We start from the raw sequence: 14,741 nt of genomic DNA, 5'->3' as shown, positions 1-14,741 counted from the left end.
TGTGGATGTCTTATGTTATAACTTGTTTTATTCAAATTACTTGGTACCATGTCAATTCCTTATGACATATAAATATTGAACAACCTGATTGTTTCTTCTTTATCTGGAGTCCAAATAGTGTCCACACTGTATGGTGTCTGTTTTGTTCCACTTGAGTCCAGACTGTCTGGTGTCCGTCTTGTCCCACTCGAGTCCAGACTGTATGGTGTCCGTCTTGTCCCACTCGAGTCCAGACTGTCTGGTGTCCGTCTTGTCCCACTCGAGTCCAGACTGTCTGGTGTCCGTCTTGTCCCACTCGAGTCCAGACTGTCTGGTGTCCGTCTTGTCCCACTCGAGTCCAGACTGTCTGGTGTCCGTCTTGTCCCACTCGAGTCCAGACTGTATGGTGTCCGTCTTGTCCCACTCGAGTCCAGACTGTGGTGTCCGCCTTGTCCCACTCGAGTCCATACTGTCTAGAGTCTGTCTTGTCCCACTCGAGTCCAGACTGTATGATGTCCGTCTTGTCCCACTCGAGTTCAAACTGTATGGTGTCCATTTAGTTCCACTCGAGTCTGCATGCCCAAGTTACATAAAATATGCCTAAGACTGTTATATGATTCCAGCCTTTATTGATGGTGATAGCTCCGAGAAAGACTCTGTATTCAGTAAAGGCACAACACCTAGTGTAGGGGCTTCCAATGGGATACTTCCAAGTAGTCAACTCTATGGTACACCTCGCAACGAAAGCAGTCAGTTCCGGTTGTCAGGCTACCAAATTAAACATGTTGGCACTGAAAATGAAAACAGCAGTCTAATCCGTTCAGTATGTGAACGCTTGAAAGTGGTAGAGAATGCACTTAAAAGACAGTCAAGTGAGAGAGTGTCGAATGCTCAAATTAATGAAGGAAATGAAAAAAGACAACAGAAATATTACCGATATTATTGTAGAACTACACAATGAATTATCAAAGCTCGCCAATTAAACTGACGCCCGCCTGAAGTCCTATTCGGATGTTGTGTGTGGCCATCGTGACGATAAAACCCCTGGAGCTCCATCGTATATGGCTCAAATTCCTAACGGGACCGTCCTGCCTAGCGAACGAATGAATGGTACTAACAGATTTATCTACTGGTAAGGCCGGTGTTGCTTTTCTGGTAAAGAAATTATTACAGTACAGCATCTGCTCGGTAGAAGTAGTTAACAGTCGTGTTGTTGCCGTGAAATTGACAACAGTCTCTGAACAGACTATTTACATTTTCGGAGTCTATATGCAAAGTGATAATAACATTAAAGAGTATAAAGACACTATGCAGTATCTCTACGACATACTTACCTTTTACTCATCAAGAGGGAAAATTGTAGTAGCTGGTGACTTTAACGCGCGTATCCTTGGAGAAGCAGAGAGGAAATGCCTTGAAGTCATAAATGAGTTGAACTTCTGTGTGGTAAACAATCAAACATCATGTAAAGGAACGAGGTATACATTTAGACCTTGCCAAACTACTCTAGATTATGTTCTTGTTAATGAAACTACGCTTGACAATATATCCTATAGTAACATCACAGACAATGCCGATATTGAGATTGCTTCAGATCACCTTCCAATCGTGTGCGTGTTTGATTTCAACATTCCAAATCACGAAGTACAACCAGAAAATAACATCGCTCATTCTGCGTGGAATAAAGCAACCATGGAGCATTTAATTTCATATCGGCTACCATTGGCAAATAGGCTACACAACATTCGGGAATTTGATAAGTCGACACAATTTGGTACTGATGCGTTACATGAGCAGTTAGTTCTATGCCTGATATTGGCCTCCGACGAAACCACTCCCAAAGCGTTTTAGAGAGTATCTGATACTGGTCACGGAAGCTGGAAACAGCACATAATACAGCCCTAACATATAGAACTAATTGGGTTAATGAGAACAGACCTCGCGGGCTACAGTATGCTTCATACAGGGACTACAAAACGCAAAAAAAATGTCTTTCGAAATATGCATTAAGTACCACATGACAAATATTTGGATGAGGTTAAAAGTGAGCTAGATGAGAAGGTGGATGTGGACATCCGACTATTTTTGAGAATTATGCGAAATCGGAAGAACAAAACACCAGATGCTTGTACAGAACTTATGCACGGTAAAACAATCGCGCGTGACCCGCAAAGCATTGTTGAAAGGTTTGCTGACTTATACGAAAATTTATATGCAGATACATGTAGCATTATCATTGATGACTATAAGTTGCAATTCGAAATGCAAGAAGACCTTGTTATAACGTATTTACTTTTGAGGAAATTGAAGCAGCAATTAGGCAGATGAAACAGAAAAGCCCCCGGGGCTGATATGATAACTATATATCGAACATATTTGCTTTGGAGGGACAGCTGTCATTGAAATTATATAAAAGTTGCTGAACTCCGTTCGAATCGCGGAACGTATTCCGAAAATGTGGAAAGGAGTATTTTAAGAAAATGAATGACCCGAACAATTACAGACCGATTTCCTTATTGTCAGTACTGTACAAGGTTATGAAAAGAGTAATTCTTAAACGAATATCCTTCTAAGCAGCAACAAGGTTTCCAGAAAGGTTTTAGTTGTACAACGGCATCCTTCAGTCTTCGAGAATGTATATATGAAAACATAGAACAAAACAGCAAAGTTTATGTGGCCTTCTTAGATACATATAAAGCCTTGGACACTGTACAACACAACGGTATATTTAACAAACTTTATAATATTGGAGTGACCGGCTGTATATTTAGAATGCTACGCAATGCATATCAGGACATACATGTATATAATGCTGTAGTTTACAATGCTCAATCACGTTTGGTCAAAGTTCAAAGGTCAGTCAGACAAGGAGGAATCATCTCAACATTCCCATACTTACTTCACATTAATGATATTCTCGTCAAATTGGAGTCGACTAAAGTTGGGGCAAAAGTTCAATCTATTGCATGTGGTAATCCATGTTTAGCTGATGATGTTGCTCTTGTTACACTACTAGTCCGAAAGCCCTGCAGACATTGTTAGACGTCGCACAAAGCTACTCTGAAAGGTGGAACTTCTAGTTTAATACATCAAAATGCAAAATACTTACCTTTCGTACCGTCTGCAAATGTATAGATTGGATAATCAACAACAATCCAATTCAAACTGTAGACGAGGATATACACCTAGGAGTACTCCTGTCCTCCAAACTTAAACTCCGACGCCGTTGACAACGTATGTAAAAAGGCCGCAATATGCTACATTCCATCACACGTATGTGAACCGTATACACTTAACTGCTTACACCCGTCAGCATTTACAAGAAAGTTATATGGATGTGAACTATGGAATAACCTAACTAAATCCGACATTCGAAAGCTAGAAACATTTCAGCATTATGCAATTAATTTTATTCTAAATCTGAGACCATCTAATCGATCCGACTTGTGCGAAAGTATGATTGGAATACGCAGGATTCAGTGCGAAATTGAAAAGAGGAAATTTTACTTTTTATGCTGTAATATTGAATGCACACCCGACAGCGTTCCGAAAGGAAAATTCATCCGTTGTCTGTTCAGATATATAGATGGCCAAGAAACAAATCAAATGGGATTTATCCCCGACATCTTGTCAATCTTAATTAAGTATGGGTTAATAGACTTAATTCAGTGTTATATTCGAAACGCGGATTTCACATCAAAGATTCAATGGAAACTGTTTGTAAACGGAGCTATTGCTATAAATGAGGATCAAATATTGTCAGAGAGAATGAACAGAGACAATGATTTCATTCGATTTCGGTCTGTCCATTGCACTTATAGCAAACCGTATGACATGCTTAAAACATCTGGTATCGACAAAAGAACAGTGCTATTTATATACAAAATGCTTACATGTGTTCCTGTGGGGGAAAAAAACATGCTATATGTAAGCTGCGTAGTGAACTGTTTTATGACACTTTAAGACATTTTGTTACAGACTGTACCCATACCTTTACGCTAAGAGATGCATTTTTAACAAAAGTGGTTGATTATTATGGCGTGCAGCCTTATCTGATAATCTCTAACCTGTCAGAAGAGCTCCTGCTTCAGACCATATTCAAAGGGAAGATTTTGAATTTAACTGAAGAGTTTACCAAAGACTGTGCGTATACCTACTAAAGAAATCGACTGAAATTCGCGCCGATGTGATGTGAAATTAGATATGCTACTCATAATGAGTCAAATGGAACAGGTCAGATGTGATTCTTAATCACAATGTGCATTTAACGTTTTAATTCAATGTTATTATGTCCATTTCAATTTAATTTCATTTTCTTTTCTTCCTTTTGTACTCTCAGATTTGAGGAATAAAGAATGATGTGGTGTCCGTCTTTCCCACTAGAGTCCAGACTGCAGGGTGTCCATTTAGTTCCACTAGAGTCCAGACTGTGTGGTGTCCATTTAGTTCCACTAGAGTCCAGACTGTATGGTGTCCGTCTTGTCTCACTCGAGTCTAAACTGAGGTATGTCCGTCTTGTCCCACTCGAGTCCAGACTGTATGGTGTCCATTTATTTCCACTCGAGTCCAGACTGTGTGGTGTCTATCTTGTCCCACTCGAGTCTATACTGTGTGGTGTCTATCTTGTCCCACTCGAGTCTATACTGTGTGGTGTCCATTTATTTCCACTCGAGTCTAGACTGTATGGTGTCCATTTATTTCCACTCGAGTCCTGGCTGTATGGTGTCCATCTTGTCCCACAAGAGTCCACCAGACTGTTTGTTGTACATCACCGAAGTCTAGGACTCATTTTGTTCAACATGATATTCTACACTATACTGTACTTTTTAATTGTACTACAAATTAAGTTTGTCAAATCATATAACGTTGATCTATAAATGGGTAGTTTTTGGCATATCATCTTATGATGGTGAGCTACCCAAATCTCCCTACATCCGTGGTCTGTCGTCAGTCCGTAGGTATTTTTTTCAAAATGTATATGTAGGTTCCCCTTGTTCCCTAGTTGTGCCCATTAGATTTGAGTCTGATCGGGAAAGGAAAATGGCCGACATGGGGCCATCCTGGATTTTTTAAACATCTGAAGTTTATAATCGCTGTCTCATACTTCACATGTATGTTTCCCTTGTCCATTGTGCCCACTTCAGTTTTGATCTTATTGGAAAAACCAAAAATTGTCGACCGCCGGCCATCTTTGATTTTGACAATTGAAGATTGTAATCGCTATTTCTTCAAAAGTACTGGAGGGAAATTTTTCAAACTTCACATTTAGGTTTCCCCTTGGTCCCTTGTTGTGCTTATGTAATTTTGATTCTGATCAAGAAAACAAGATGTCCAGGAAGCCACTTTGAATTTTGACGGTTTTGGTTTGTAATCTCCATATCTCAGAAAGTTCTTAGTACATGTACTTCTTAGATCTTTCTTAGATTTCGTATGAAGGTTTTCCTTATAATCATATTATTAAGAGGACAGAATGAGAAAGTAGAAAATATCAGTCCTACATAGAACCAGTTAAAAACATTCAAGGGTAGACGCTAAGATCTCTCTGGGATCTCTCTTTATGTAATCTATATTAACGTGAACATAATTCATTTTTTGACATCAATTCATTGTCATAATTAGAAACCCGACATCTGTGTGAAAACAGAACACTTACATATGTAGGTAACCACCACGTAAGCTATGAAATTCTTGTATTCGGTACTCATACACTTCCTGTGGGTTTATCAGCAGTTTCGACCGTTTATAATCATAATACGTGTCTGACCGACTATTGCATGTAAGGAGCACCTGTTTTTTCCCATATTCGTCCAATAAGGTATAACACCTTGACCGTGACAGGCGACAGAACCCTTTGAGGCATCCAAGTTACTGAAACAACTGTCGTTAAGCATCAATATGAAGTTTTTCATCTTCTTCCTTTCTCAACTGGCCATTGTCTTGTGTGCCGAGAACAGGACTTTGTTCCAGTACATCCAGGGTCACAGTGAGTTCAGTATTCTCGAGGGACTTCTAAACCAAGCCAATCTCAGTCCTGCACTCAACGGCGCCGGTAAGCTATTTTAACTTTATATGTAAGCTTACACTGAAAATCGTGTTAAAGTGTGGATCTATATCCCGTCAACACAATAATCAGATGTCAGACCCCCACATTCCGCCCTAAAACTAGTTGGTGATCATTTTAAGAAGAAAATTGGGTTTAGTCATCTACTTGTCTCTCCTAGAGTATTTTTATTCTCAAATTCTGTACCTCAAAATATAGATAATGCCCACGATATCATGACACTTTTTTGCACAAAGGCCTGACAGTTTATTTCAGGTTCTGTATTTTTGGACCTTTCCTACCTTTACCCAGCTTTGAGACGTTTTATGGATTTATATTTGGTAAATGACACCCCTCTACACCTTAAAACAGATTCCGACGACCCTGGAACTTTGGTATGAATACATAGGTATTTTAACTGTAACCCCTGAAAATGTTCTGAAGATGCCCGACATTTACTTATAGTTGACATGAATCCTTTTAGTCTCCCTAACTGGACCCCAGATAATCCACAGGATTTTCAGAGGAAGCCAGTACTACAATGGAACACTACGGATGATTCCTGACAGACATATTTCGTTATAAATATCAACTCCGTCTTTACAATACAAATCCTATATTTGTTGTTTCATTAAAACTCTCAGGCATATTTCGTGTCCAATCCTTATCTCGACAATCGTGTCTGTGTGACAAAATCTGACAGTATTGACCTCCGCTCCTCTCGTCGACCGAAATAGTTGGCACTTTCCTGTTGTTTTGTTCTTGTATTTGGTTGTCTATTTTTTGTCGTATCAGAATCAAGATTAACTCCCCGTCCGCAGTTCTACACGATGGAACTTTACATTTCAGAGTATTTTACGTGTATAAAATAGCATATAGACCCCGAAATGTTTCCATTTTCACTTCTATCACCATGGAGAAGGTTAACTGACTTGGAGGGCGCAGGACTTGTGTCCCCTTGCATTAGGGGGCGCGGCGACGCACTCGGAGGGAGCGCGAAGCGTGAATATGGCGAGAGATACGTACGAGCATGAACTTTTTCTATCCTATCACGGAGAGAGATATCGATAGCTAATCTAATTTTAATTAATTCTTCATGTTCAGCAATAACTAATCTATCGTTGTGGGGTGTTGGTTTCAGCGAAGAGTTCGCGATTTGCTCAAGCTAAGGCACATTGATGATGCGAGTGGAGACGAAATATCGTTGTTTACGTTCTTCACGGTGTATATGTATCAGTCTGTATGAGATACAGTTGGGTGTCAGATTTTGTGTAACTAGGAACTTGTTCTGTTACAACTCTTAATGTAATAACGGTGCTAATGTAACAAAAATAAAATAAATTATTACAATAAGCTTTGTGATTGTGTTTACATAACCGATAATGTAACAATTGTTTAAACTGCTACAAAAGTAAAGTTCGTGTCGACTAGAAGACAATATGACAACATTATACTACGATAGTTAGTTTAAACTGTGTTTTATTTGTCAATTTACATTTAACAATATATATACAACATTTAAATTATTCAAAAAGGAATCACAAACAAGTGTTAAGACACTTATATAAATCTGACACCTATATATATATAGATTGTCGTTACATAACAGTATAGACATGATAAAACACAACATCGTATCATAATGACAATATAGTCGAATGTGAAAACATCAGTTGGAATTCGATCAACTAATCAAATACAATGTAGTAAATAAAAAGGGAGAAAAACGTGAAAGTTGGATTTAATGTTCCCGTCAGGATCTGGCGACAACATCCCATACTTCATACAGTGATATGACATTTTATGCACATTTAGTAATATATCTTATTAAATAAAATACCAGTCGACAATTAACCTTGATTAAAGGTAACGTACCTGACAGTTATATAAGCGTATTGTATACATAGATAACATAGTACAAACCACATCAACTCAGTTTTGGTTTACGGAAGAGTACATGTATATAACGACGTGTCAGATGTGTCCGATATTCTAATTAAATTGATGGTGTCCTGAATCCATTGTTTACCGTAATTGTGATTAATTTTGAGAAACAAACAATTCCTGTCACATAAATCCAAATATCTATTCTTATAGAATTATAGTTTTTGTTTTATTTACGTCCCCAATTTCTAAAATTATAGTGCACCATTTCATTACGACACAGATTGAGAGAAGTTAGTCTATAAACCTAGATAAATGATATGTTTGTATGATGGTAGAAATAGATCAAAGACAGGCGAGGTAGTACCTGATTTGAACACTATACAATGTACCTCTACAATTTAACAAAAAAAAATGCACTTTACCACTACGGAACTTTGTTATCCGTCAGAATCACTATACCAACTGTACATTTTTAGGTACGCTCACCATGTTCGCCCCAACCAATGATGCCTTTAATAAGCTGCCCCCCGCTCTGCTCAGTAACCTACAGGGGGTTGACACGACAGCACTTTCCAACCTTCTTCTATACCACGTGACAAATGGTATCCTGATCGCACCACTCCTCACCAATGGCATGACCGTCACTTCCCTCAACAACAGAACAATCTACGTCAACAAGTATCCCAACGGGGTAAGTTACAAAAACATATATCCCAAACCAGCCAGGCGTCAATACTCTCCCTGTCTGTACGATGACAAGTATCCGAACGGGGTAAGTTACAAAAACATATCTCCCAAACCAGCCAGGCGTCAATACCGCTCTCCCTGACGGTACGTTAACAAGTATCCGAATGGGTATATTACAAATAATAATATCTACATATGTCCATTCTTTTTTTAATACTAAAGGGAAAATAGAAACCAAAATAACATAAGCTAGGAGTGGGATAGCCGAATTATCAATTAAATATTGCATTACACAATAACTGACATCGTTCATAACACAATAACTGACGTCATCCATTACACAATAACTGACATCATCCATAACACAATAACTGACATCATCCATAACACAATAACTGACATCATCCATAACACAATAACTGACATCATTCATTACACAATAACTGACATTATCCATAACACAATGACTGACATCATTCATAACACAATAACTGACATCATTCATAACACAATAACTGACATCATTCATTTCACAATAACTGACATCATTCAAACACAACAACTGACATCATTCAAGCACAACAACTGACATCATCCATAACACAACAACTGACATCATTCATTTCACAATAACTGACATCATTCAAACACAACAACTGGCATCATTCAAACACAACAACTGACATCGTCCATAACACAATAACTGACGTCATCCAAACACAATAACTGACATCATTCATAACACAATAACTGACATCATACATAATACAATAACTGACACCATCCATAACACAATAACTGACATTATCCATAACACAATAACTGACGTCATCCAAACACAATAACTGACATCATTCATTACACAATAACTGACATCATCTATAACACAATAACTGACATCATTCATAACACAATAACTGACACCATCCATAACACAATAACTGACATTATCCATAACACAATAACTGACGTCATCCAAACACAATAACTGACATCATTCATTACACAATAACTGACATCATATATAACACAATAACTGACATCATTCATTACACAATAACTGACACCAGACATAATACAATAACTGACATCATCCATTACACAATAACTGACATCATCGATAAAACAATAACTGACATCATTCATTACACAATAACTGACATCATCCATAACACAATAACTGACACCATCCATAACACAATAACTGACATAATTCATTACACAATAACTGACGTCATCCAAACACAATAACTGACGTCATCCAAACACAATAACTGACATCATTCATTACACAATAACTGACATCATACATAATACAATAACTGACACCATCCATAACACAATAACTGACATCATTCATTACACAATAACTGACATCATCCATAACACAACAACTGACATCATCCATAACACAATAACTGACATCATCCAAAATACAATAACTGACATCATCCATAACACAATAACTGACATCATTCATTACACAATAACTGACATCATCTACAACACAATAACTGACATCATTCATTTCACAATTACTGACATCATCTATGACACAATTACTGACATCATCTATGACACAATAACTGACATTATCTATAACATGATAATAAATGACTAACTTTACTCATATTGTTAACACGATAATTGTCAGAAGATACGTTTGTCCCACAGGCTGTAGTTTTAGAGGGCTCTACAGTTACCGGAGGTGACATCATTTTGACGAACGGAGTTCTGCACGCCATCAATGCTGTCATGTTTCCCGCCGTTTTGTCTATCTCGCAGTACATGGGGAAAGATGAGAGCGAGTACATCGATCTGTTCTCCGCTCTCGTTTTTACGGGTCTGGAGCCTGCATTGGCCTCGAGTAAGAATTTCTATTTATCAATAAACTCTGCAGCTAATTTTCAATGAATCACGTGCTATAGTGAAATGGAAGTGATTTAATAAGATCATTATCTTTAGTGTAACTTACCATTCGTTTTGACGTATTGTTTTATTCGTCTTTGTTTAAAGGCGGAACATTCACAGTCTTTGCCCCAAACAACGATGCTTTCAACCAGCAGATTGGCAGTCTCCAGTCACTCACCGCCGATAAGGATGCTTTCGCAAGTAACTTAAATTTTGTTACATTTTAATGACATAATTGCAATCACTCGTGTCAATACGAGAGGTGTTTCTGACCGAAACATGTTCCTATCAATTAACTGTATTAATCGCACAAATAATGCATTAAAGACAAGAGGACACTGCCTATGGCAAAAGAAATGTTTTCAAAATAGCAAAACAAAACATGCCGAAAATGATATTTTTTTATAACCTGATTGGTTGATTGAGGAGATGGACGATTTCATTGCCTCTATCTCGTGTTACAAAGCCTACGGATAGCTTTTATGATATCATTTTTTAAAATCGACAGCTTGTAAGCTATGTGTACACTTAGTAATTTCAATAAAGATAAATGGTTATTTGAGACTGCAAAATGGTATTGTCGAAAGGCCGAGACTATATATTTGTATTCGATTATAATCTTTTCCCCAGATATACTGAAATACCACGTGGTCCCCAAGACTCTGTTCTCAGCTGGACTGACGGACGGACAAACGCTGACCACTCTCCAAGGCACTGACCTCACCGTCCACATTGACAGCACTGGTAAGTATGTCAGTATGTGTCTACAAATCGATATATCTAAAATATCTAAATATCAAATATCAATATCTCTAGTAACAATTATTATCAGATAACTTCATTAACAATCAACATGTATGTCGATAACTCAAATAACAATCAATATTTATGTCGATAACTCTAATAACAATCAATATGTATATCGATAACTCTAATAACAATCAATATTTATATCGATAACTCTAATAACAATCAATATTTATATCGATAACTCTAATAGCAATCAATATTTATATCGATAACTCTAATAACAATCAATATTTATATCGATAACTCTAATAACAATCAATATTTATATCGATAACTCTAATAACAATCAATATTTATATCGATAACTCTAATAACAATCAATATTTATGTCGATAACTCTAATAACAATCAACATGTATGTCGATAACTCTAATAACAATCAATATTTATGTCGATAACTCTAATAACAATCAATATTTATATCGATAACTCTAATAGCAATCAATATTTATATCGATAACTCTGATAACAATCAATATTTATGTCGATAACTCTAATAACAATCAATATTTATATCGATAACTCTAATAACAATCAATATTAGATTTAAGTAACAATACTTTTGATTACTCTCGTAATAACAAATATCAGATATCGATCACTCTACTAACAATGAATATTTACACATCGATATCCCTAGTAAAATAAATATTACCTATGTCTAGTAACAATAGGTAATATATATCAGTAGTAACAATAACTATATGACATCAGTAACTCTAGTAACAAGTAATTTTCCAATGATACATTTAACATAGGTTTGAGGAATGATGTCGATTGTCGGTAAAACAATGATTGAACATTGTTCTGCTGTGTTAACAGGTGTCCACATCAATAATGCTCTAGTCCTGAAGGCCGACCAACCAATGACCAATGGAGTCATCCACCAGATCGACTCCATACTCACACCAGTGTAATTTGTCAGTAAACGTTTTGTACCAAATTTAGTTCTGTCATGTTTGTGATCAGTACTAGTTATCAAGGTTTATTTCTGTCACCTTTGTGACCAGTACTAGTTATCAAGGTTTATTTCTGTCACCTTTGTGACCAGTACTAGTTATCAAGGTTTAGTTTTGTAACATGTGTGACCAGTACTAGTTATCAAGGTTAAGTTATGTCACCATTGTGACCAGTACTAGTTATCAAGGTTTAGTTTTTGTCACCTTTGTGACCAGTACTAGTTATCAAGGTTTAGTTCTGTCACCTTTGTGACCAGTACTAGTTATCAAGGTTTAGTTCTGTAACCATTGTGACCAGTACTAGTTATCAAGGTTTAGTTATGTTACCTGTGTGACCAGTACTAGTTATCAAGGTTTTGTTTCGTCACCTTTGTGACCAGTACTAGTTATCAAGGTTTAGTTATGTCACCTTTGTGACATGTACTAGTTATCAAGGTTTAGTTCTGTCACCATTGTGACCAGTGCTAGTTATCAAGGTTTAGTTTTGTCACCTTGGTGACCAGTACTAGTTATCAAGGTTTAGTTCCGTTACCTTTGTGACCAGTACTAGTTATCAAGGTTAGGTTCTGTCACCTTTGTGACCAGTACTAGTTATCAAGGTTTAGTTCTGTCATCTTTGTGACCAGTAATAGTTATCAAGGTTTAGTTCTGTCATCTTTGTGACCAGTACTATTTATAAAGGTTTAGTTCTGTTACCTTTGTGACCAGTACTAGTTATCAAGGTTTAGTTCGGTTACCTTTGTGACCAGTACTAGTTATCAAGGTTTAGTTTTGTTACCTGTGTGACCAATACTAGTTATCAAGGTTTAGTTTTGTCACCTTGGTGACCAGTACTAGTTATCAAGGTTTAGTTATGTCACCTTTGTGACCAGTACTAGTTATCAAGGTTAAGTTCTGTCACCTTTGTGACCAGTACTAGTTATCAAGGTTTAGTTCTGTCACCTTTGTGACCAGTACTAGTTATCAAGGTTAAGTTCTGTTACCTTTGTAACCAGTACTAGTTATCAAGGATTAGTTTTGTCACCTTTGTGACCAGTACTAGTTATCAAGGTTTAGTTCTGTTTCCTTTGTTATCAGTACTAGTTATCAAGGTTTAGTTCTGCCACCTTGGTGACCAGTACTAGTTATCAAGGTTTAGTTCTGTCACCTTTGTGACCAGTACTAGTTATCAAGGTTAAGTTCTGTCACCTTTGTGACCAGTACTAGTTATCAAGGTTAAGTTATGTCACCTATGTGACCAGTACTAGTTATCAAGGTTTAGTTCTGTCTCCTTTGTGACCAGTACTAGTTATCAAGGATTGGTTTTGTTACCTTGGTGACCAGTACTAGTTATCAAGGTTTAGTTTTGTCACCTTTGTGACCAGTACTAGTTATCAAGGTTTAGTTTTGTTACCTGTGTGACCAATACTAGTTATCAAGGTTTAGTTCTGTTACCTTTGTGACCAGTACTAGTTATCAAGGTTTAGTTTTGTCACCTTGGTGACCAGTACTAATTATCAAGGTTTAGTTCTGTCACCTTTGTGACCAGTACTAGTTATCAAGGTTTAGTTTTGTCACCTTGGTGACCAGTACTAGTTATCAAGGTTTAGTTATGTCACCTTTGTGACCAGTACTAGTTATCAAGGTTTAGTTCTGTCACCTTTGTGACCAGTACTAGTTATCAAGGTTTAGTTCTGTCACCTTTGTGACCAGTACTAGTTATCAAGGTTTAGTTTTGTCACCTTTGTGACCAGTACTAGTTATCAAGGTTTAGTTTTGTTACCTGTGTGACCAATACTAGTTATCAAGGTTTAGCTCTGTTACCTTTGTGACCAGTACTAGTTATCAAGGTTTAGTTTTGTCACCTTGGTGACCAGTACTAGTTATCAAGGTTTAGTTCTGTCACCTTTGTGACCAGTACTAGTTATCAAGGTTTAGTTTTGTCACCTTGGTGACCAGTACTAGTTATCAAGGTTTAGTTATGTCACCTTTGTGACCAGTACTAGTTATCAAGGTTTAGTTCTGTCACCTTTGTGACCAGTACTAGTTATCAAGGTTTAGTTCTGTCACCTTTGTGACCAGTACTAGTTATCAAGGTTTAGTTTTGTCACCTTTGTGACCAGTACTAGTTATCAAGGTTTAGTTTTGTTACCTGTGTGACCAATACTAGTTATCAAGGTTTAGTTCGGTTACCTTTGTGACCAGTACTAGTTATCAAGGTTTATTTCTGTCACTTTTGTGACCAGTACTATTTATCACGGTTAAGTGCCCTCACCTTTGTGACCAGTTCTAGTTATCAAGGTTTAGTTTTGTCACCTTTGTGACCAGTACTGGTTATCAAAGTTAGTTATGTCACCTTTGTGACCAGTACTAGTTATCAAGGTTTAGTTTTGTCACCTTTGTGACCAGTACTAGTTATCAAGGTTTAGTTCTGTTACCTTTGTGACAAGTACTAGTTATCAAGGTTTAGTTCTGTTACGTTTGTGACC

The 14,741-nt window shown here is 37.1% G+C and overlaps 1 protein-coding gene across 1 annotated transcript; it reads left to right on the top strand.

Moving 5' to 3' along the window:
* Nucleotides 1-5,735: 5,735 nt before the first annotated feature.
* LOC117328762 (transforming growth factor-beta-induced protein ig-h3-like) lies at nt 5,736-12,257 on the top strand. The gene is made up of 6 exons (XM_033886289.1): nt 5,736-6,028; nt 8,383-8,597; nt 10,268-10,460; nt 10,610-10,705; nt 11,135-11,248; nt 12,137-12,257. The coding sequence occupies exons 1-6, from the start codon at nt 5,875-5,877 to the stop codon at nt 12,229-12,231; spliced, it is 867 nt and encodes a 288-aa protein (XP_033742180.1). The 5' UTR covers nt 5,736-5,874; the 3' UTR covers nt 12,232-12,257.
* Nucleotides 12,258-14,741: the final 2,484 nt, after the last annotated feature.

The sequence above is a fragment of the Pecten maximus genome, chromosome 6 (assembly GCF_902652985.1).
Source record: "Pecten maximus chromosome 6, xPecMax1.1, whole genome shotgun sequence".
NCBI lineage: Eukaryota > Metazoa > Mollusca > Bivalvia > Pectinida > Pectinidae > Pecten > Pecten maximus.
Note: the sequence above shows the minus strand (reverse complement) of the source record. Positions and strands in the feature narration are given on the sequence as shown.